This window comes from Nannizzia gypsea, genomic scaffold (genome assembly GCF_000150975.2).
Source record: "Nannizzia gypsea CBS 118893 supercont1.5 genomic scaffold, whole genome shotgun sequence".
NCBI classification, from domain to species: Eukaryota; Fungi; Ascomycota; class Eurotiomycetes; order Onygenales; family Arthrodermataceae; genus Nannizzia; species Nannizzia gypsea.
In genome coordinates, this window is record NW_003345197.1 from 557482 (window position 1) to 580645 (window position 23164).

At 46.6% G+C, this 23164-nt stretch overlaps 10 protein-coding genes across 10 annotated transcripts; 8 read left to right on the forward strand and 2 right to left on the reverse strand.

The window, feature by feature from the left end:
* Position 1: 1 nt before the first annotated feature.
* On the forward strand, positions 2–701 carry MGYG_06050 (vacuolar ATPase; the record flags this gene model as incomplete). The annotated part of the gene is made up of 5 exons (XM_003171458.1): positions 2–4; positions 70–108; positions 168–201; positions 340–440; positions 528–701. 5 exons carry the CDS (start codon positions 2–4, stop codon positions 699–701), a joined length of 351 nt encoding a protein of 116 aa, XP_003171506.1.
* Positions 702–1217: 516 nt separating this feature from the next.
* MGYG_06051 (hypothetical protein) lies at positions 1218–2803 on the forward strand (the record flags this gene model as incomplete). Its single annotated transcript, XM_003171459.1, has 8 exons — positions 1218–1413; positions 1519–1759; positions 1882–1923; positions 1964–2037; positions 2166–2316; positions 2375–2602; positions 2664–2698; positions 2767–2803. 8 exons carry the CDS (start codon positions 1218–1220, stop codon positions 2790–2792), a joined length of 993 nt encoding a protein of 330 aa, XP_003171507.1. The 3' UTR covers positions 2793–2803.
* Positions 2804–3218: 415 nt separating this feature from the next.
* Positions 3219–6773, forward strand: MGYG_06052 (helicase domain-containing protein; the record flags this gene model as incomplete). Its single annotated transcript, XM_003171460.1, has 1 exon — positions 3219–6773. The coding sequence occupies one exon, from the start codon at positions 3219–3221 to the stop codon at positions 6771–6773; it is 3555 nt and encodes a 1184-aa protein (XP_003171508.1).
* Positions 6774–7068: 295 nt separating this feature from the next.
* On the forward strand, positions 7069–8204 carry MGYG_06053 (F-actin-capping protein subunit beta; the record flags this gene model as incomplete). Its single annotated transcript, XM_003171461.1, has 5 exons — positions 7069–7097; positions 7253–7632; positions 7683–7952; positions 8017–8064; positions 8131–8204. The coding sequence occupies 5 exons, from the start codon at positions 7069–7071 to the stop codon at positions 8202–8204; spliced, it is 801 nt and encodes a 266-aa protein (XP_003171509.1).
* A 508-nt stretch (positions 8205–8712) lies between these two features.
* MGYG_06054 (hypothetical protein) lies at positions 8713–9376 on the reverse strand (the record flags this gene model as incomplete). The annotated part of the gene is made up of 2 exons (XM_003171462.1): positions 8713–9213; positions 9263–9376. 2 exons carry the CDS (start codon positions 9374–9376, stop codon positions 8713–8715), a joined length of 615 nt encoding a protein of 204 aa, XP_003171510.1.
* A 311-nt stretch (positions 9377–9687) lies between these two features.
* MGYG_06055 (transcription initiation factor TFIID subunit 5) lies at positions 9688–12947 on the forward strand (the record flags this gene model as incomplete). Its single annotated transcript, XM_003171463.1, has 5 exons — positions 9688–9870; positions 10658–10796; positions 10862–10905; positions 10966–11780; positions 11846–12947. 5 exons carry the CDS (start codon positions 9688–9690, stop codon positions 12945–12947), a joined length of 2283 nt encoding a protein of 760 aa, XP_003171511.1.
* A 354-nt stretch (positions 12948–13301) lies between these two features.
* MGYG_06056 (carboxylesterase-mitochondrial 37S ribosomal protein YmS2) lies at positions 13302–14907 on the reverse strand (the record flags this gene model as incomplete). The annotated part of the gene is made up of 5 exons (XM_003171464.1): positions 13302–13489; positions 13562–13818; positions 13884–13974; positions 14051–14544; positions 14699–14907. The coding sequence occupies 5 exons, from the start codon at positions 14905–14907 to the stop codon at positions 13302–13304; spliced, it is 1239 nt and encodes a 412-aa protein (XP_003171512.1).
* Positions 14908–15605: 698 nt separating this feature from the next.
* On the forward strand, positions 15606–17298 carry MGYG_06057 (integral membrane protein; the record flags this gene model as incomplete). Its single annotated transcript, XM_003171465.1, has 2 exons — positions 15606–15788; positions 15868–17298. The coding sequence occupies 2 exons, from the start codon at positions 15606–15608 to the stop codon at positions 17296–17298; spliced, it is 1614 nt and encodes a 537-aa protein (XP_003171513.1).
* Positions 17299–18239: 941 nt separating this feature from the next.
* Positions 18240–18923, forward strand: MGYG_06058 (peptide methionine sulfoxide reductase msrB/msrA; the record flags this gene model as incomplete). The annotated part of the gene is made up of 2 exons (XM_003171466.1): positions 18240–18468; positions 18595–18923. The coding sequence occupies 2 exons, from the start codon at positions 18240–18242 to the stop codon at positions 18921–18923; spliced, it is 558 nt and encodes a 185-aa protein (XP_003171514.1).
* Positions 18924–20610: 1687 nt separating this feature from the next.
* On the forward strand, positions 20611–22287 carry MGYG_06059 (proline oxidase; the record flags this gene model as incomplete). The annotated part of the gene is made up of 1 exon (XM_003171467.1): positions 20611–22287. The coding sequence occupies one exon, from the start codon at positions 20611–20613 to the stop codon at positions 22285–22287; it is 1677 nt and encodes a 558-aa protein (XP_003171515.1).
* Between the last annotated feature and the right edge of the window lie 877 nt (positions 22288–23164).

A 23164-nucleotide genomic window follows, 5' to 3' on the forward strand; every position in this document is an offset into this window, starting at 1 on the left:
CATGGTAAGAGAGCTTGTTGATGGATGTTACCGAGAACTGGATACAGAAACTGACAATGGGTGTTCCAGGCTGCACAAAACTCCGCGGGAATCCAGACCCTCCTCGATGTATGATTGCCTGCCCACCATATACTCTAGGGACAACCCAGCTAATTTAACATGGATAGGCGGAAAGGGAAGCTCATAAGATAGTTCAGAATGGTATGTCTCCCGCTAGATTCATCCAATCAACTTGTAACTTCCGCTAACTTCTCATCTAGCTAGAGAATGTCAGTTAAACCGTCATCACTCCCCATCTTGTAACCTGCAACAGGCTCCCTAACGCTCTATCTACTTAAGACCGCACAAAACGCATAAAGGACGCCAAGTCGGAAGCACAGAAGGAGATCGAAGACTACAAGAAACAAAAAGAAGAGGAGTTCCGGAAATTCGAAGCTGAGGTAAATCCTTGTTTCATGTTGGGGGTGGTAGATGTTGATGCGGCGAGCTAAATGGACTATGCTGATATTGTTTGTCTCTCTCTATAGCACTCGAGCGGAAACCAGAAAGCTGAAAGTGATGCAAACAAGGATGCAGAAGCCCAGCTCGTTGAAATTCAGAAATCCGGGAAAGAGAAGGGCAACAAGATCGTCGAGGACCTCATCAAGACCGTCCTAGACGTCAAACCCCAGGTCCCAGAGAAGATAGCTAAGAAAGCTTAGACTACGCTCACTGACTTGTTTAATGTTTAACGGCTCAGTTGAGGCTTGAGGTTCTTGTTCGGGTCATTCGTTCTTCATGCTTTTATATACTGTGGTAATTATGTGCTGGTTGTTGAAAGCTCAAGGAATTTCATAATCGTTTGTGGTAGGCATGAAGATATTTAGGGATGCGGTTTTGTGCAATTTGCATGTAGCTGTGAATAGAGAAATAGATAGTTTTACAGCCTTAATACACAGCTTGGCTTTTGCTGGTTCTAGCAGCTAGTCCGAGAGTTACATGCGTCACATGAAAACCTTCGGCTTGCTTATTTATATATATATATATATATATATCAGTTAGCAGGTTAAATATTTCCCACTTCATCCAAGGCAATAAGCATACTTTGTTACTTTTTATTCAACTCCATGTCTTGATCGAGGATTTTGGCTTAAAGTGTTGTCCATGTTTCACTTCTTGCTGGTGGCTTCATCGTACCCGAGACTGATCAGCCATCGTCACCTCCATTGGTAGAAGCCATGAAAGTAGCAAGACCAAGAGTCCATCAATTGTGTACCAAAGCACACAAGCCGTTATTCTATTTATTACGGGCCCAGCAATCCCGCCAATTCACCTTCTTTAGCTCAGGCAGCAAAAGTCGATTGCTGGATCGCCGTCTTGCGGGACTTGGCCACCTCATTGAAGACGAATATGCTAATATCCGGGACTCATACTGTAAGTGCCCAAAAGAAATTATACCCCCCTAAGGCATGATGAATCACAAACCCCAGACTCCTGACTGGTAGATGCTGCACTGATGCCTTATTTCGCCCGAGGCAGTGAAACCAAAGCATCCTATAGTATTAGCCCACGGCCTTCTCGGATTTGACGAACTTCGAATCGCAAAACGAGCCTTACCAGCAATACATTATTGGAGGGGGATCAAGGATGCCTACTCTATTAACGGTGTGGAGGTCATTACCGCCCCTGTTTCTCCGTCCGCTTCCATTAAACAGCGTGCACGGGAGCTGTTACGGGGAATTGAAAGCCGGGCGCAAGGCAGAAAGGTTAACATTATTGCGTGAGTCATGCTACCCGTCAGATCCATCGTCTTATTCACAGTACCAACTAAATCGATACACAGGCATAGCATGGTATGTTCTTCTAATATATAATTGAGGAAACTCGGCTTACCTTAATTAGGGGTATGATGTCAACGACAGGCTTTTACAACATACTGTCCAAGTTAAACTAAGAAGTTCACATGAAGCGGGCTAGATGCTAGGTACATGATCAGTAAACTACTACCAACGACGTTCGAAGTCGTTTCGTTGACAACCATAGCCACTCCCCATCGAGGTTCGTGCATGTTCTCCTCTCTGACCCACATTTATAACGAGTACTTAACCAATTTCTCTAGGCTCTGCTGTGGCCGACTTTACTCTTGAATGGCTAGGAGGTCCGTAATAACTAATCTACCCCGATAGACAACAGCTTACTGGTAATAGAGGAGCGCATTTCCCAGGCTTATTTTTTACTTGGCTGCCTTGGGCTGGAAAATGGAGCATTCAAGCAACTCACCCGGAAATATCTCGCCCAAACATTCAACCCTGACGTTGTGAATGTGGATAATGTCAAGTGAGAGCCAGCGTGGCACTAATTTCTGTTGAATGCCGCATTGCTGATATGAACATAGGTATTATTCGTATGGAGCCGCACTCTCCCCCGACACCTGGTCGGTATTTAGCCAATCACGGAGAATATTAGACAACGAAGAAGGCCCCAATGATGGCCTCGTGAGCGTCACAAGTAGCAAATGGGGGTGCTACAAGGGTACGCTGGTTGGGGTCAGTCACATTGACTTGATCAACTGGACAAATCGCCTCAAATGGTTTGCTGCAGAGTTGACCGGTAATAAAAAGAAGTGAGTCACATGGTACCACATATGGGATATCAGTGGATAACCGATCTCTGGTGAATAATAGGTTTAATGCTGTGGCATTTTACCTTGATATTGCGGGTAAGTTATCGTTGGTGGGCCCTGGTTGTGGACTATCGAGGTTTGGTGCAGTAACTAATCGGAATTAGACATGCTCGCAAAAGAAGGGCTATAATGCGTTGCTAGCGAATGGACGCACGGTTTACGGTGGAGTTCTTACATTGGCCTGACAATACTGGTTTCTGTTGAACTTGCATAGAATAATGTACCACACGGAGTATCATATGTGTGCTTTGTAAGAAAGTCAATGTGTTTATTACATTGGAAATTATAGAGCATTATTAGTACATACCATAACACGTTAGTTCGCCTAATTGAAGTACATAGAAAAGGAATCGCCAAAAGTTGGATGTTCATATTCAGCCTGCAGTTCCTGGGCGTTCATTGGCCAGTTAAGCGCTTTGAATCACAAGTTAACCGCGGACCAGCTGAACATCACGTGTGTTCGCGTTTATTGCTATGACGCGAACATTTTTGACGCTTGATAAATTCAGCATCCGACGAAGGCACCCGTTAAACTGCACTATCATGTCGAATAGCAATGGTTACAGTTTTGTCAGAACCCGATGAACCTTCCTGTTTGGATACAGATCCTTCGCTCCTTTCTGAGAGTCCGCGGCCGGCAAAACGACGACGCGTCTATATCCCTCCCGCCTCCATTCCCACGGGCATAAGTAGCCAGGCCGAGGAGGTGGAGGAAGAGGAGGCGGGGGAGGATAGTGTGGACGATGACGATGGAATTGATATAGGATCAGTTAATGAAACGGAAGAAGATTCGGAAGATGGATCAGATGATGGGTTACCGCCTCAAAAGGCACGAATTCTGAAAACGCGAGGGGAAACTTCACAGCTGCAGACAAGTAATTTAAAAGTATATCAACCGAAATATTATACAGACCAGGAACCAGTCTTTGTTACCCAGTTGACACAGCCATCGTCGAGTCCGTCAAGGATCCGTGGCCCGCGATGGAAAAAGCCCCAACCACGGCAACACTATCTGAGCCCATCGAGACGAGTTCCAGCTACACCTTCTCTTGCTCCTCCCATACTTCCCTCTCAACCAAACTCAAATGAAGGAGTTAGCTGTCAGCCAGAGGGTGAAGTCTCTGATGATGATATTAAGGCTGCCGTACGCGAATCCCTTAAATCGCTACGAGAGGAAAATTCGGCTCGTGGGACAAAACTAGGGAATCGAATTGCCAATAAACCTTTACCAACAAAAGCTGATGTTCCCTCTTTACCATCCGCGGCTGGCAATGGTTCGAACCTGACTACGCTAGACTTGGATTTTGACCCGGACGATATCCCTGACGTGTTTGGATCTTCTCCCATATCCTCTCCCAGACGGACAGCCACTAATGGGCTCCTTACTACCCAATCCCAGACTGGAGTCCAAACGTCACAAAGAAGACAAACAAATTCCCAACAACAGAGCTTTCGACAGACCACACTATTTGGCGGGATTGCAAGCAACCAATCCCCGTCACAACCGGCCATCTCCAGGAACTGGCCTCTGGCCAGTCAAAGCGAGCCTCCGACACATCATGTCCTCAACCCGGAAGCTCTAGAGACATGGACGTACCCAATGAATTTGGGCAGAAAGCGTGATTATCAGTATAATATCTCTCACCGTGGCCTGTTCCATAATCTTCTCGTTGCTCTACCCACCGGTCTTGGAAAGACCTTCATTGCCGCAACTGTGATGCTCAACTGGTTTCGATGGACGAAAGACGCTCAAATTGTGTTTGTTGCCCCAACTAAGCCGCTAGTTTCGCAGCAAGTCGATGCATGCTTTAATATTGTTGGCATTCCTCGGTCCCAAACCACAATGCTTACAGGCAATGTGCCACCTGGCTTAAGAGCGACGGAATGGCAATCAAAACGCGTTTTTTTCATGACTCCTCAGACTCTTATCAATGATCTTAAGACTGGCATTGCCGACCCAAAGCGAGTCGTGCTTTTGGTGGTAGATGAAGCGCATCGTGCCACAGGTGCCTACGTATACGTTGAGGTTGTCAAGTTTATACAACGGTTTAATACCAGTTTCAGGGTCCTGGCACTAACCGCTACTCCGGGTTCAACTGTGGACACTGTCCAGGAAGTAATCGACGGTTTGAATATTTCGAGAGTCGAAATTCGTACTGAAAATTCCCTGGATATCCGCGAATATGTACATGCTAAAAACGTGGAGACCGTTTCTTTTTCCAACTCTGATGATATGAAACTTTGCATGGAACAATTTTCAAAAGCTTTGAAACCTGTTGTTGAGAAACTTCATAGTTTAAATGCATACTGGGGAGAAGATCCAATGTCTCTCACCCCTTTTGGGCTGACTGAAGCAAGGAAAAAGTGGATGATGTCTCCTGGCGGCAGAAATGCCTCCTGGGGCCTAAAGGGAATGGTAAATTCCATCTTCACAGTCCTGGCTAGCCTGGCTCATGCCACTGAACTTCTCAAATATCATGGTGTTGGGCCATTTTATCGTAACCTGGTATCATTTCGTGATGGCCCCACGGATGGAAGCCAAGGAAAAGGAGGGAAATATGGGAAACAGATCATGGATGACATGAATTTTAAATCCATGATGACTACACTAAGGTCAAAAATGACTGATGAAGATTTCATTGGCCACCCAAAATTGGAATACCTCAAACGTGTGATTTTGAACCACTTTTTGGATGCTGATACCAACAGCCATGGGGCCGACTCGCCAAAGACACGAGTGATGGTGTTTAGCCATTTCCGTGACAGTGCAGAGGAAATTGTCCGAGTGCTTAAAAAACACGCGCCGATAATTCTTCCACATGTTTTTGTAGGTCAGGCAAGTGCTAAAGGCTCCGAAGGCATGGACCAGAAGAAACAACTTGAAATCATAAAGAAGTTTAAAGAGGGAACGTACAACACTATCGTTGCTACTTCTATTGGAGAGGAAGGTCTTGATATTGGAGAAGTTGATCTTATCATATGTTACGATTCTTCGGCATCACCCATTCGTATGTTGCAAAGAATGGGGAGAACTGGAAGAAAGCGTATGGGCAAGGTTGTCCTCCTGCTTATGGAAGGTAAAGAGGAAGAAAAATACTTCAGGGCAAAGGATAATTACGAGAAGATGCAACAAATCATTGCTTCTGGATCTCACTTTGCATTTCATGAGGACAGATCTCCTCGCATTATACCCCGTGATATCCAGCCGCGTGTAGATGAGAAACGCATTGAAATACCCATAGAGAATTCCCAGGCTGAACTACCAGTGCCTACAAAGCGTGGCCGCATACCGAAGAAGCCACCAAAGAAGTTTCATATGCCCGACGGGGTTCAAACAGGATTTACAAATGCCCTAACTCTGACAGGTGTTGATAAGAAACCTAAGAAGCGAAAGGCTTCACCTAAATATCGAGAACCAAGCCCAGAGCTTGCAGAGCTCCCGCCATTGAATGATGTTACCCTTACACCGGATCAGACCCTAGAACTGAGGCGGAACTTCCAGACTGTGGCCGGAACGTCACCGCAGATCATGCGTTTCCCCCGACTTGACGTTTATCCAACTCTCCAAAGGTTTTGTCGGCCAACTGTAGATGTGCCACATGCGAATCTGACCCACCGCCTAACAAAGGCAGTCCGTGAAATGTCGGAATTCGGTTCTGATTGCGGTGAAAAATATGAACACTACCTTCCTCCTAACTTTAATGACTGGAAACCTGACGAGAAAGTGCCCTCACCTATTTCCGATGCTGGTCCTGGTCATGATCAAAATTGTTCTATTGATAAACCAAGTGCTGGTATCATTACTATAATTCCTGGCCAGCAGAACACCGCAGAGCAGGACGGTCAATCTGAACGCGGGCTCTCATTAATGTGTACCCAAGCCTCTGGCTCATTCGGTCTAAAGAACGATAACATATATCCATCTGAGGATAATCCGGATGATGATTTCCCCGACATTGATCAGTTATTCGCAGAATCGTTTGCTCGCAGCGATCCCCTCGCTCAAAAGCCCGCTGCCGAGGCGAAAAGGCATGCAAGGCCTGCTGGGGAGACGAATGAAGATGTTGCCAATATCCTTAGTGACTATAGCGGGTTTTCTAGTGATTTCTAGACACTGGATAACTTGATTCCTAGACCTTGGTATTTAGATAGATTGATGAGAACATGACTTTTGTATAGTATTAAACGATTCAACATTTGATTGTTTACGTCGTGTGGTTGGAATGTCGTTTTGCATCGTGGAAATAGCGCTAGTTTAAGCATTGTAGTCGTCTTTGCCACGCACCTGGCCAGCTAGGTTCGTCATCTTTATTTACTTCCTCCATCTCGAGATCACATCTCCAGACTTCGCACTCCTATGACAACTCGGGACCCAGGGCTCTCTACTTTCTTTTCCCTCCAGAACCATGGCGGATACACAGTTTGATAGCGCTCTGTAAGCCACTTATCCCTTTCCTGCTCTTCAATCTGTCGCTAGGCTCCCCACCCCCGCTTGATGGGAAGGGCATCTCCCACCGCCGTACTTGCCAGGGGATATCAACACAGGACCGTCAAATGTGCAAAGATCTGATATAATGTGCTTGAAAACAGAGACCTTCTTCGCCGTCTATCCCCTCGAAACACAAAAGAGAATTTACATAACATCACTACACTGGTTCCGGACTTGACGGAAGATCTTCTGGCATCCGTCGACCAGCCGCTCGAAGTCCGACGATGCCCCCGATCAAAGCGTGACTACTTGCTTTGCGACTACAATCGCGATGGAGATAGTTACAGAAGCCCATGGAGTAACGAATTCGATCCCCCAATTGAAGACGGAACAGTACCAAGTGAACGAGTGAGAAAACTGGAAATTGAAACGAACAAAGCATTCGATATTTACCGTGACCTTTACTATGATGGCGGAGTCGGGAGCGTTTACTTTTGGGACCTTGATGATGGGTTTGCTGGCGTGGTGTTACTGAAAAAAGGTATTTCATCTTGCCTCGCAAGGTGCTCGTCATAAACTGACTTGTTGCAGGAATCACTCCTGGTTCTAAGAACTCTGGTTCCTGGGATAGTATCCATGTTTTTGAGGCTACTGATCGTGGACGGACGTGTCATTATAAACTGACAAGCACGGTTATCCTCCACTTATCAACTGGCTCGGACACCCTCGGGGAAATGGACCTAAGCGGCAATATGACAAGGCAGATCGAATCCGATATGGCCGTGAATGGCGATGAGAGCCATGTAGCAAACATCGGACGTTTAGTTGAAGATATGGAATTTAAGATGAGGAATTTGCTACGTATGAATTCGCAATCTTTACATTCCTTTGTCAGATCTATAGGCTAACGACATTATTTTCTTAGAGGAGGTTTACTTCGGTAAAGCCAAAGATGTTGTTTCTGAGCTTAGAAGTGAGTATATAACCAGATGGCTGTCCAGGTATTACAATATTGAAATACTAACCTGTTAATCTCAAGGTTTACAACCACTATCTGAGACGAACGAAGAGAAGTCTGCTCACCGCAACGTCATCAATGCAATGATGAAATAAAAATTCAAATACCAGTCCATGGAATTGAACTTTCGATAGCGGAAAGCGCCCTGACCTTGCCATTCCTGTATATAGACACGAAATATATGGTAAATGTTGAACTTGATGATTATAAGATGTTACTTTTGGCGCTGTGACTATTGATATGGTTGGATTATATTCCCATAGCCACAAGGGCCACTTTCTCGAAGGCTCTTGTCATTTTTCTCCTCTGGCTTGAAGCTGGGTAATCTGCACTAGCCACACGCAATCAAAAGCTGCAGTTTCAATCCACCTTTCAGATGATGATCTGCCGCATTGATGTTGGATATGTGACTGGTCTCGATGGAGAGAGATGAGCACGAATGTGGCGGTTAGGTGGGAGTGCATTACCAATAGTCGGCAGGCGCTTCCTTCAAGGCAGTAACAAACTTGCGAGAACTTTCGATCAGAGAGGTTGAATTATTGGGAACCAGTGGGTATTGGGCCTGTTCTTAGAAATATGATATTGGTTAACTGTTAGATATTATCAGTCCACTTCCATAGCCTGTTTCCCATCAGCATCGGCTTGAGCCGCAGAGGGATTGTGGCACCCATTTCCTCCTTTAGAGGCAACACTTTTCATAAAACGGCTAGCTTCTGCCCACAGTTCCGCTTCCTTGTCTTTTCCGACTGTGTCCTTCCGGCTGTTCAACCAGCTTGTTTCAAGAGGATTGACATTTCCTGGCGTCGGCTGCGCAACTGTGCCTGCCCCAGAAACCATGCTATCCCCTGCTTTTAGCGAGATAGTAGGCTCTGCACGTATTATTGAGGCTTCCTCTAGCGCATAGACCTGTCGGCGTAGTTTGACGTCAACTGAGGAAACAAGAGCAAAGTACTGAGAGCAGGCGGCCTTGAATGCCTTTTTACGGGCATCTAGAGTTCCAACTGTAACCGAACTGCCAGTGTCCAGGTCCTCTGGGGCCTGTGACGCGTTGTTGGTGAGAGACTGGATCGCAAGCCCTGCGGACTTGAGTATCTGGGCTACATCCTAGACCATAGATTAGTGATACGCTTATATACAAGACACTCACACATACCTTATCAACCTCATTCAACTCCTTTATTCGATCAGCAGGGCTAAACACTGCCTTCTCAGACGCCATCTTTACTGCCTCACTTTGCGATATTCCTTGTCCTCCCTGCTTCACCATGTTCATTTCACCAACAGCAACGGATGTTGAAACTAACTGCTTACGTAACATCCTCGTGTAGTTACGTCACGTGTTACATGCATCGAACTTCGCGGTCGCAACTTTCTAACCTTCTTTTCTTTTACTACTCAGCTTTCACACTCCACCCTCGCATAGGCATCTTCAATCCATCAACAGGCATCCTCTGTCATGAGCCTCATTCTGGCCTACGAGGAATCGACTACCTGACATTCTGACAATCCAAATTACGACTTTTAATACCCACGTAATATAGGGAAAGGATTGCCTAAAAGATATCAAAACTGAGCAATATGTCAGGTCCTGCTGGAGCACCCAGCCCTGGTCCTAGGAGCGCCAGCACTGGCCCAGGGACTGCAGTTACGATGCCTTCTCAACATCAACAACCTATATCCAGCGGACCTTCCTCTGGCGGTGCCACACCAGCTGTACCCAACAGGCCCGGACCTGTATCCCAGCAGGATTTGAACCAGATTGTAAGTCAGTTTTACACTCATATACCTGGATATGTCTTTTCTTTCATCCTTAGACTTCAGAGATTGCTAGATATTGGCTTTTGGCTTTGTTTTTTTGGTATGCCGCATTTATATTTACATTTATATCCTGGGTGCCTTTGATAAACACTCCAAAGGAGTGTGAAAAAATCCATCTATTTTATAATACTACTTGCCTCAAACCAGGACTATATGTCCACCACCCTTAAACCCATTGGGTGAAGCTAGAACCAGCTTGTGCACTGCATGTTTTAAATATCCTTTAATGACACTGTTTCCCAAGCAAGGGTTTTCCTGTCTTCCCATCAGCCCCAGTTACCGAAAATGGAAAAATATATCCCCGTCCCCGTCTATCAATATCACTCCCTGCCCTCCCACTGTTTGTCCTTCATCATCACACATATCCTCCTGCTTGGGGGGTATCTTTTTTGCCCTATTATCCACAACCTTTGCAGCTGCCATATTTTGATTGGCATTGTCAAACAATTTTCAAGAGACAATGGGGGATGAGTGTCCCATTGGATGGGAGCCAGCACCTGGCTGGAATCCTAAATCAGACGGATCATCTCCCCCAGGGGATGAAACATCCTCTTTCGTCACTGACATTGTGGGTGGTCTATCAAAATGTTTGGCAGTTTGTATATGTTTTGGCTTTGGCGTATGCTTGTTATTTGTTATCTTATAAGGGCTTGCTTGACCCAAATCAGCCTGAACGCGATATATATGTCTTGTTACCTGGAATTGATTCTAATGACCTCTTAACTTATAGGTTATCGACTATTTGGCAAAAAAGGGTTATAATCGAACCGAAGCCATTTTCCGAATGGAATCATCGAACCAAGAAATTGATGGGCGCCCTTTGTTACCAGTCTCGACTGATACTCACCCGAAATTCAGGGCTGCCTTTGGTTTGTTGTCACCATCATTATATGAATGTATGCTGAGATGAGACTAACTTGCTGGCCACTCGTAGAAATGACAAAGCTATGGGTTGAAGACAATTTGGAGATCTACAAGGTACTGTTTCCCTTGATCACTAGGGCAAACGTTCTTCTAACTGTCATTTTATCCTTCTAGCCCGAACTTAGACGCGTTCTTTGGCCTCTTTTTGTCTACTCTTATTTGAACCTCATCAGAGCTATGACTCCGTTAGAAGGCCGCCAATTTTTTGAAGCAAACAAAAACCTGTTTCTTCCGGAGCACACGGATGATATTCGTGCATTGCAGACCCTCGGCCTTCCTGAGCATGTTCAGGACAACAATATTGCTAAGCTATACCTCGACAACAAGTACCGGCTTACCCTGAGTAACCCTGCTTTCTCGAATCTTATGCAGTTTCTCGAGACTAAGCATAAGGAGGGTGGAACTGTTATGTCGGCATTGTTGAGTAGTTACTGCACCATCATCACCAAGGACCGCGCTTCCGATGACCGATTCAGTTTTGGTGCAATGCTCGCCAGAGGCAAAAATTCAGCCGGTGTACCCGCTGAAGATGAAGGAATTCCCGGTCATCATCCCGGTTCTGCCTATACAGGTGACAATCCTGGAATTGCTGGAGCCCTTCCACGGCTCAAACTTGGACAGCTACCCCCAGAGGCCACCTTGGAAGGGGACGTTCGCGGAGAACTAGAAGAGGAGGATTCCAAGGAGGACCTTGGGCCGGGAAAAGTAACACTTGTCCAGCATTTTGACCAGATGATTAAGAAAGAAGAAGATCTTGACGCTCCTTCTCGCTCAGAAATCCCATATCCTCCTTCTACTGCACGAGATGTGGCTATGGAAGTTCAGAAAGTAAAAGAAAACCGTGACAGGTTCAAAATCGATGGACGCAGCGGAGGTGTTGCCCCTGGAGTTAGTGTCTGCATGTTTACTTTCCACAATGCAAACCAAGGGTATGTATCGGAGCTCAAGGATTAGGGTGGCATATCTGAGCTAATTAAGCATACTCCTCGTTTAGAATTACGTGCATGGATTTTTCTGGAGACAACAATCTTGTAGCCGCCGGTATGCAAGATTCCTATATCCGTGTTTGGAGCCTGGACGGACGTCCCATTCCTCCCACATACCCCGATGCGGACGACCCCACTCCCAAAAACTCGCACAGATTGTATGGTCATTCTGGCCCAGTTTATGCTGTGTCGTTTGCTCCGTCCATAGCAAGCCCAGATGATGCGGAGGTGAAAACCAATGCTCGTTGGCTTCTTTCCTCATCCGCTGATCAAACTATCCGTCTTTGGTCCCTTGACCTTTGGAGGTGTATCGTTGTGTACAAAGGCCATGCTGGGCCTGTCTGGAGCCTGTCATGGGGACCTTTTGGACACTATTTCGTCTCCGGTGGTCATGACAAAACTGCAAGGCTTTGGGTTACCAACAAAATTCGACAGCAACGTATCTTTGTCGGACACGATCAAGATGTTGATTGCGTGTGTTTCCACCCAAATTCCGCTTACGTATTTACCGCAAGCTCTGACCATACCGTTCGCATGTGGTCTGTAAGCACGGGAAATGCTGTTCGTATGTTTACCGGCCACACTGGAAACATTACCGCCGTGTCATGCAGCAACGATGGACGGCTCCTTGCTTCTGCTGATGACCATGGGACTATCATTCTCTGGGATCTTGCCCCTGGAAAGCTTCTTAAGCGCATGCGTGGCCATGCAAAGGGTGGTATCTGGGCTTTGTCTTGGAGCGCTGAATCCAATGTCCTTGTTTCTGGCGGTGCAGACGGCACAGTCCGTGTTTGGGATGTCGCGGGACCCCCTAGCGAAGCCTCTACTGGGCAAGGCCGCGTTCTCACGGAGTCAGGGGGTGGAACCAAGATTGATGCCTCCAATTCGACAAGCGCAGCACCCAATCAATCGGCGGCGGCGGCAGCATCTGTGGCAGGAGCGCCAAAATCCGGCACAGCCAAGGGTAGTTCGACTAAGAAGAAAAAAGGGAAGGATGCAGTTGTTACGGCAGATCAGATCAGCGCATTTCCAACCAAGAAAACCCCTGTTTTCAATGTTACTTTTACCAGAATGAATCTAGTCATTGCCGGAGGAGCATATACGCCCTGAAATGGCTTACCGCCGACAATATCCTACTCTTTCTAAGATGTTCAAGGGAGGCGTTCTGATTCAATACTGGCGTTCAGGTAGAGCAGGAGGTCCAAAGCAGGGGCGCTGGTATCAGTTGCGGTTAGGTTTACTGGCAGCATTAGCTAATTTCCCTGTGTTGATGGTCTTCCTTTGCTGATGCAAATTGGAGGCATGTTTAAACTGATTAATACAATGTAATTCATATGATGAAATGGACCAATGAATTGTCTCATATCTTCTATTAAATTATATGTAGTATTTATATACCACACACGGTTCTCAGCCCATACAAGCAAACAGGAGCGGGCTGGCCCATGGCCTGCAATTGAAATATCATTTTTTAAGCCCCCATTTTTGCGTGCTCTGCTTAGATGCTAACATGTCGCTCACTTTGGGAGGGAGGACAAGGGCGCTTCTGTCATTACGTTTATAAAAATCAACTAAGACTTGTGCAGTTTTAACAGGTTGATCTTCATGGATAAAATGGCCAGCCTCCGGAAAAACTTGAAGTTGATATTTCCCTGTCATGTCAAAGAATCAGTTTACCCAGTAGCTTTTAAGAAAGTCAACGGTTGAAGACGTGAACTGCATACCTTGCATTTGCCCAATAATCAACTCTTTATCCAGCCTATCAGTTCCAGCCAAAAGGAGCAGTTTACCTCCCCGAGCCTCTAAGAATTTCTTGCTGAGACCAGTGAACCAATTTTCCCAAAAAGGCTTCGTCCTAGCAAGATCAGTACGCCATTTCCAAATTCCAGCCGAGTTGGGGTCTGTCGAAGGTTCTTCGCGGAGAAGGCCTTGGACTGATACTCGCGCAGACGCTGTGTTGCGTATAGTCCGGGATCGGGTGCTAGGTTAAAGTAAGAATTTGTGTGTGATTTAACAAGAGAACAGCTCGGACGGTGAGATACATACTGCCATTCGATTCCAGATGCTAGGGATGGGAAACTAGATGGTCTTGTAGAAAGGTATGTTTCCATACTTTGGAGTGCATCAATTGCAGATCCTGAATCGCCATGGCCAAAAGGACGTATTAGCTGCTTAAATTTCAAGCGAAAAATCTTGAACCTCTATTATCGCACCTTCTACGACGTCTAGCACGGCATAGGCTAAAACATTTGAGCCTAGGTCACCATTTCTCGCAACATGGGTAACTACAGCGCCTCCAAGACTGTGTCCAACGAGAACAAGCGGTGGAATAGAGTCCCATTTCAATTTTTCTTTGGTTTTATTAACAATGTAAACAAGATCACGACTTAAAGTTTCCAGGGTTAGATCTTGTTCATGTTTCTGCGAATCGTCGGTAGCCTGATTTGTAAGTCCGTGGTTTCTGGCATCTAATGACAAAACACCAGCCGTTGGTAGGGCTCGCCTAATTTCGGCAGCACAAGCGGCAAATGATAGACCAGATGAGCCTGCTCCGTGATGAGTGACAAACAGGGGGCCAGATTTGGAAGGGGAAGTAAAGTAGACGTGGTGACTTATATGGAGGCCATCGATATCATCTTCAATAAAAAGCTCTGTTTCGAAGAAGTCATTCCATGGAGAAGCAACAATATTCGACCTTGACCGTGCCCTTTAACTGAACTGTTAGAACCAAGGAAAATCTAACAAGACTAACAGGGTATATGTTTTAGGCATTAATGTGTATACCGAGTGATATATAACAATTGAATATATACAAACACATGCGGTAACACACACGAAGAGAGGAGACAAGTATAACGTACCCAGGCCCGCGCTCAAACATTTTTTGGCTCTGAGAGGGTACTATCGTCCCTGTGGAAGAAGCAGAAGATGCTGACGATGAGTCGTCCTCAAGGTGTTCACTATATACCTCAGACCCTGTCCGGCTTTCACTGATATCATCAAACACTGGCACTTCAGGCGGCAACTTCGCAAGCCGTGATTTGGCAAAAGACTTTTGGAGGTCGCTCATGGTATCTTAATTATGTTCAAATGGGAGGGTGGGGGGTATCTGAAGAAGCAGCTGGGCAGGTATCACAGCCGCGCCGTTGGTGGGACAAAGGGACAGCGGATAGCTCTTCTTTCTTCAAAAAGATCTTAAATCATAGTATCAGGTCGTTAGACTGTCTATTCAACTTGATTGCTTGGTCATTTTTCATCTTGCTGGGTTTCAGATTTGAGATGTGATGTTGCTCCAACTTGCTTCGTAATTTGGTATGTAATTTACATGCTTTTGATACGGCTAGTCTTAAACAGGTATATAATATCACGTGATAAAAATTTTTATGACGTCACCGGCTTCCTGTGATATTCTTCCAAGCTGACGGGGACGACGGAGAGTCTCTTCCTTCGCCACAGGAGAAAGCAAGTAATATGCTATCCCAAACCAAGGCTACATATTGGTTGACTTATATGTGTTTATTATGGCTAGGATTAATATCATGAAGTCAATCCTGTATGACCTGGGCCTAGGCAGTGGTATAAATAGTGGACACAGCTCCTCTGCCAACTTGCTGCCAGCTTTGCTCACCTTCTTGATACTCCCACAGAGTTCCTTATCGTTTTGGGCGAACAGGAAACCAACGACACTTGGACAGCTCTCTAGATCTGTCCACCCAATTACTTTATATTCACTGGGATAAAGTTATATGTGCTAAAAAGACTGTAAGGATGTCACCCCTTTGGGGTTTACGGCACAATGCCCGAGAGGAAGGCCGGGATGGTGAGGATGAGGAACAATATACCGGCGAGGCAGGCAGGCCTGATAATAGAAGAAGAGCTCATGATGTGGATGAAAGGACACGGCTCTTACCAGCTGAAGGAAATGGATACCTCCACCCTGATGATCCTGCAGTAAGTCATATAAGACAACTTGGCATGGACATTGAAAATCTGTCTGGCTAACCCCTTTATTTCTGCGCTTTCAATTCAGGTATCGCCATATAATCTATGGAGTGTTCGGGCCCTAAGAGGGGTCACCTTGACGGTGTTATTTATATCACTTCTTTGGTGGATTCTGCTGCTCGTATCGATCTTCGTCAGCCCTCCTGGTATGAGTAATCGGGGATCAGGCTTCTTTGATTTCTCATTCACCACCTTGACGATATCAAACTTGCTTATTGCATTGATATTCTTTACCATCCCATCTACGCCTATGACGATATGGGCTACCACTTTATCCATCCTGTTGAGTGTCAGCCTGTTTCTCGCACTTGGAGTTCCGCGTCTTCGCGTTGAAGAAGGCTGGGTGGGTATTGCATCGGTGGCGTGGGCAGTCCTCATTTCCCTCTACCTGGTAGCTCAAACCCGGTTGGTGGCTCAGGGTAAGAGGCAAGAAGAAGAGCGACTCACTGGCCGCGAGGAGACCCGCCGATCACTCGGAGAATGGCTGGCTATTCTCGTTCAAGTGGTCGTTATGGCTATTACTGTGCTTGTTGGCATCTTGCTCATGTCCACGTTGAGTCTGCGCGCAAAGGATGCTACTCTAGAGGCACCGGGACAGAGGTATTATGTCGATAGCAACAAGTACCAAGTTCATCTTCACTGCATTGGGGACCATTCGACTTCACGGAGTAGCAACGAGACTACCGTTACTGTCCTCCTTGAAGGAGGCGAGGCACCGGTGGAATATACATTCCAAAAATGGGTCGACGAAGCCTACCAGCACGGCGTGATCAAACGATACTGCTACTGGGACCGTCCGGGTATCGCTTGGTCAGACAATGCACCGTCCCCTCACTCGGCAGGAATGTCGGCAGATGCCCTTTCAGAGGCACTGGCAATGGCTGATGAAGAGGGTCCCTGGGTTGTAGTGTCGGCCGGCGTCGGTGGTATCTACAGCCGCATTTTTGCCAGTCGTCACCTTCGCGACATCCACGGTATTATGCTTGTCGACACTCTCCACGAAGATTTGCTTCATAGCCTGGGCAAGCCAAGCCGGGGACTGATGCTCTGGGTCTGGGGTATATTGTCTCCACTTGGCATAGACAGACTGGCTGGTGCAATCTTCAAGGGCCGGACTCGAGTAGACCGAGTCTGTGGTATGCGAGCCTACCAGGGAGGAAAGTTCATCAAGGCCGAGCTCCAGGAGAGCCTTGTTGCCGATTCTATCACCCGTAGCGAGATTTCGAGCGCACGAAACATCCAGGGCCAATCCACCCCTCTGGTAGTCGTCAGTTCAGGCAGAGAGGTGAGACGAAGCCAGACCTGGGCTGATAAGCAAGAAGATTTAACCAAGATCACGAATAATCTTGTTGCGTGGGACGTTGTCAAGGGAGCACCGCATGAGGTTTGGGATACCCTTGACGGACGAAGGACACTGGAGAAACGGCTAGGAGAATTGGTGAACCAGGCTAAACATTGAAAGCCCTTGACTCTCTCGGTTCTCTTTGAATTCCGTATGTGCCATGTTTTTAATCATCCCCTTTTTTCGGAGCCATTCTCTCGACTCATTGACTCTTCCTGTCTTGACAAATTGTATACGCCTTGTGGAAGCTCTTCCCCCCCCCACCTCTTCTCGGAAAATTTGTATGATTCCATTCCATCTTCATAGCCTAGTTCGACTAAATGTTAACTGTCGTCAAATCATTGCAGGCAGTGGCATGATATATATAAATATAAACCTGAACAGAACGTCCATGATTCCAAAAAAAGCCGAAGCCTCCGAAGATACGAAGGATGCAACCTTAAACTTGCCGAACTTCATCCGGCCAGAACGATGAATAACACTCAACACTACTTAAGACTAGCGCTGGCCGGCTAAGGAATCGGCCTGCTTCCCCGTAATAATAGCATGGAATCTTTTACAGCCTTAGATTTGTCATCCCGCCGATGGCGTAAGATGCCGCCATAGCTTGGCTTCTGCTGGACTCTAGACTAAGTATGCGTCCCTAGGTATTTATTCAACGGGCGTCCTCAGCAGTGGAAGTGTTGAAAGAGCTGAAAAGACTAGTTATTGATTTCAGACTTGCCAGCCAGAAGTGAAGGGCGAAGATTCTCGCTGCTGCCATTGTCTGCCCTCCCAGATTCGCTGCTCTTCCATTCGTTTCTTTTTTTTTTTTTTCAACTGGTTACTTATCTGTGAAAACCTGCCCCTGTCAAGATCTCAACCGCCAAGCGAGGCAAAACGGCGATCAAACAGCAAAGATCAAAATATCTTAAATATCTTCCGGGGACCGGCCGGCCAGCTAGGCAGTTATTAGAGAAAAACCACTTCCCACCCCCGAGTTGATGGCCTTTTCCCCAATATCCTTCCAACGATACTTACTACGATTATTGAGGCCTCTCTCTCTCAGCTCTGTCAAAATGACTGTTCTTCCCGAGTCCCTTGTTGGTGGGTTGGCTGCAAAGCAGCAGGGTATTCCTCCACATGCCCAGAAGGCCACCTTTGCAGCTGGCTGTTTCTGGGGGGTTGAGCACATATACCGTCGACGGTTTGGGAACGGGAAGGGTCTATTAGATGCCTCTGTTGGCTACTGTGGTGGGAAATCCAAGCTACCAACCTACCATCAAGTCTGTACGGGACAGACCGGCCGTAAGTTTATCATACGTCCTTTTCCGGTCTTTTGTTGGGAGCAGTTTGATCGCTACAACTACACGGTTAATGTTCGGGATACGATGGCTAACGTTTACTCTCTTGCTTCCCTTTGCATTGAAACAGATGCCGAAGCCATTGAGGTGATATATGACCCGACAATCGTCTCCTATCAGCAGCTTGTCGAATTCTTCTATTCCATGCATGATCCAACCACCAAGGACAGACAAGGTGGTGATACTGGCACTCAGTACCGAAGTGCCGTATTTGCTCATAATGACGAACAATTGAAGATCGCAAAGGGCATAACGGACCAGGTGGCTAGGCGGTGGTGGAAGGCCCCCATCACCACCGAGCTCAACCCTCCAGATCAGTGGCAGTGGTGGACTGCTGAGAAATACCATCAACTGTATCTGGAGAAGAACCCTACCGGATACGTGTGCCCAGCTCAGTAAGTCATTTCTCTACCTGCTTAATATCCTATAATACTACACTTACTGACCATTGCCGTTCATCACACTCTAGCTTCGTACGGGACTTTCCCCCTCTGGTTTCCGCGTGAGCTGAAATCCGAGAAGATACCCATTAATGAACAATAATGAGAAGCAATATCCCTTTTTTCATCATGATATACCCAAGGAGAATTCAACGTCTCCTTCATTTATTCTGTTTTTCTGTGCGCTGGCAGTGGTAGTTCCATTTTCAACCTCATAATACCACGGAACAGGACCTGAGCCAACTATCGAATGTTTTCTTACTTTTCTTTCTTTCCTTTCTATTTGCTTTCTGTCGAAGCCTCGGGCGGCGTCTTTTTGATTTTTCAATTTTCGTGCATAATTGAGATATGAACTTCCGGGAACAAGTGTCCGCAAGCTGATGCAACATCTACTTGCTTGATAAACACCGCATATCTTCCGGGGCCAGTCTTTCTATTAGTGATACGTTAGTAGCATATTAGAATCACTAAAAATTAGATCTCCTCGTTGAACAAGCACTTCGGCGACTCTCTAATTAACAGTCTAGTCTATTAAGCTGCACGCTATTAAAATCTAGATACATATCTTGTATACCTTTACTCCGCACGGAGCCTCGTATGAACCGTATCCGTGGGCAAATAGCTGTCAGCCCAAAGAAAGTCACCATAAAGTAGATGTAACAACAGCTGGGGACACGCAGCTTCTCCTCATGCATTGACCAATCGTAGCCAGCGACCGTTTCAGGAGAAAATATCCCTGGGAATGCAGGAGTCATGCAGCGGTCACCGAGACAGCGCAGGGTGTGTGCAGGCGACCAACTACGAGGGCCGATATCGATCTGGCTCCTGCGTCCCGGGAGAATCAGAGGTCAGCTGGTGCCTCTTTGGCTTCGTCCAGGCCGTACTAACCGTGGTTCATCCACACTTTGGCGTCTCGATGTACCAGACATAGCGTCATGAAGGCAACAAAACGGGCCCCTTTTTATAGTTAACCGTCTTCCTTGCTGGGGATAACTAGTTAACTAGCTTGGTCGGTTGAACCATGTCTCCGCATCGTCATCACCACAGAAAAGTGTGGAGCAGCATGGGGTGGACAGGTAGGATGCCTGGTCGTATCCTTGTCTTGCCTTACCAAGCTCTTGTGTTACTCGCTGACGCCTGCCATCCGATGGGCGAAGCTTCGTCATGTAGAATGTACATGAAGGGGAGATATGACTATACTCTTCCAGTCCTTTCCGGGACTATCCTGCCTATCGGCTTGTGTCTTGAGCTCGCTTCTTGTGAGTTGCGCTTGGATGACGGCCTTGTTTTTGATAATTCGTGAGCAATGGCTGGCTGGCTATGTGGGCAATGTGACGCTCCTTGCGCAAAACAGCTAAGAGATGCATCGCATCTAGCTGGTCAGACGGGGCTTATGGCTTGCAGTTACTATATAATATGCTATAGTATCTCCCGTATTTGCCATGTTGTTACAGTTACTTCCCATATACTTGACCTACTGTATTTGGAAGAGCAAGTGGCGGATTGAAACTAGTTATAACTATTCCTACTACGTTGTTGATCTTCTTTCACATCTTCACAAGCTACTCCTTCGGCCATCACATCTGTTTTGTCGATAGGGAGTTACGCTGGTTGCCATATTCATCTGAGATACCCTACACCGAAGGATGGCCTCCGTAGGAGGGATTCCAACTGTCAACATTGTATGGACTACGAAGCAACACCTATATTTCCACCCTCGCGCTGCACGTCTTATCATCGGCAGTAAATGCCGTCCTGCCCATCAAATCTTCAACTGGGCCAGATACCATCATGGCGAGAAACACATAGGAGGCCATAGGGACAAATTGCCCTCGCCGCCTACCTCAACGGCCCTGGCTACGCCTGGGAGACAGCGGACAGCGGCATCTCTCTTCCAGCCAACAAGCCCACCCCTCTCAAGCTTCTCCTCCTCTCCATGCCAGACTGCGGCACCCCCTTTGTCCATGCTGTCTATATCTTCAATCACTCGTTCTCTGCTCACAACTGCAATGTCCTCTTCCCCTGTTCTCCTTAAAGCTGCAATGAAAGTCCTATCGTTCATAGCAGACTCAAAGTCACCCCTATTGAACCCGGATCGCAATTTGATATTGAACTATCTCCTGCGCAAGACCATTTATACCCAGTTCTGCGCCGGCGAGAAACCACATGAAGTCCAACGTTGTATTGATGAAATCAGGAGAGCCGGGTTTTCAGGTGTCATTCTGGGATATGCTAGGGAGGGCGTCCCCGATGAGAATGAGACCGCTGCAATTCTTGAATTGGATAGCAAGTGTTCCAATTCAGCAGAAAGTAATAAGAAGGTCGCGGAATATGAGGTCAGCGCCTGGCGAGAGGGGAACCTTCATACGATCGATCTGGCGGGCGAAGGGGGCTTCGTCAACCTCAAATTCACAGGAGCAGGAAGCGAAGCAATAAAATACCTGCTACGCGGTGTTCCTCCACCACCACTACTCCATGAAGCCATCAATGAAATTTGTGAAAGAGCAATGGCTCGGAACGTTCGCTTGTTGATCGACGCAGAACACCAGGCTGTTCAACCGGCTATTGATGCCTGGGCCCTCGATTTACAACGAAAGTACAACATTCGAAGCGACAGTACTGCAGGAGAAAGAGCTGTGGTATACAACACATACCAGGCATATCTCCGATCAACGCCGAAGACTCTATCCCAACACATGGCTATGGCACAGGACGAAGGGTTCGTCTTGGGCGTGAAACTGGTCCGAGGAGCATATTTGGGGGTTGAACCCAGACATTTCATCTGGGACCTCAAGGAAGAAACAGATACGGCTTATGATGGCCTGGCTGATGCATTAATAAGGAGAGAGTACAATGATGTACTGACTCCATACGTCTCGACCGCCGCGCCAGAGTCTCCCACCTCACCCCCCGTAACAGAGCCGGAATCCATGCCAAAACCGACCTTTCCAGAAGTTGACCTGCTGGTTGCTTCGCATAATCGGTACTCGATCAAGAAGGCACAGGATATCAGGAACGAACAAAGCTATATAGGTCAGCCACAGATTGGACTCATGTATGGCCAGATATATGGGATGGCCGATGAGCTTAGCTGTGAGCTCATCCACAGAGGCAAGATCTGCCATGAGGACGAAATTGTTGACACTTCCATGCTAGTGAAACCAATGGTTTACAAAGCAGTTGTCTGGGGTTCGGTCCGAGAATGTATGAGGTATCTTGTCCGTCGAGGCCAGGAGAACATGGACGCAGCTTCGAGGACACTGGATACCAGACGAGCGATGGCAAAGGAACTAAGAAGGAGGATATTTGGAACCCGGTTTTAACCATGTCATGTGAGCTCGACTCATGCCCTTTTGTCAATGAATTGTTTATTGAGCACTTTTTATGCGGATATCCTAGCAAATTTGAAGCATCTCTTTTTTGCATGTGTTTCTTCCCTTTCGCGGTTATGGCCCTTTTAGCAGTCGGTTAGTTAATATGAGCTACTATCAAACTCTACTTTCCATAGTCCTTGCTGTATCAGTAAATCCGTTGGCTAGGTCATGAGAAGCGGTAGTTGGTATAGACTTCTGAGCTACATTCTAGCTGACTTTCCCACCTCATACTAAAGTGTTTTTGACTCAGATAATATTGTGTTAACTTAGTGGTCTAAAGATTAGATTTTACCAAATATATCAGTCGATGCGCATGCTTTATTAAGCGTGGCCAAAAGGTTCCCTATCTAAGCTCAAGCCAGAATACCTTTATAGTATATTTCAATGTTTTTTCAAGGGTAGGGAGGAAGGAGGCGCTGGATATTGCAAAACAAGTTAGAGAAAAGATCTGCTAACTACTCGTTTGTTTGAAATAGTAGAGATCTAATCTCGGTATAGGGGATATGATGCGAAAGTGCCAGTGTATCACTTACTAGGTAGACTACCATTGTTCCAGGCCCTAGGTGGGCAATAGAGGATAAACAAAGGTTGGCCCCAGTTATCTTCCTGTTATGCAGCCACACTCTATAAAAGCAAGCCGTGGTACCGGGTAGACAGACCCCCATAAGGTATACTCCATGTAGCAAAATTGGTGGCCCAAAAACGGACTATAAATATTTAGCCCGATATAACAGGTTAGTTAACTAGTTAGACAATCGAGTCTTTTGATTGGTTCATACGTGGTTAAGTCTAGACATCTGTAATTGTATTTACTTGAATTGTGATG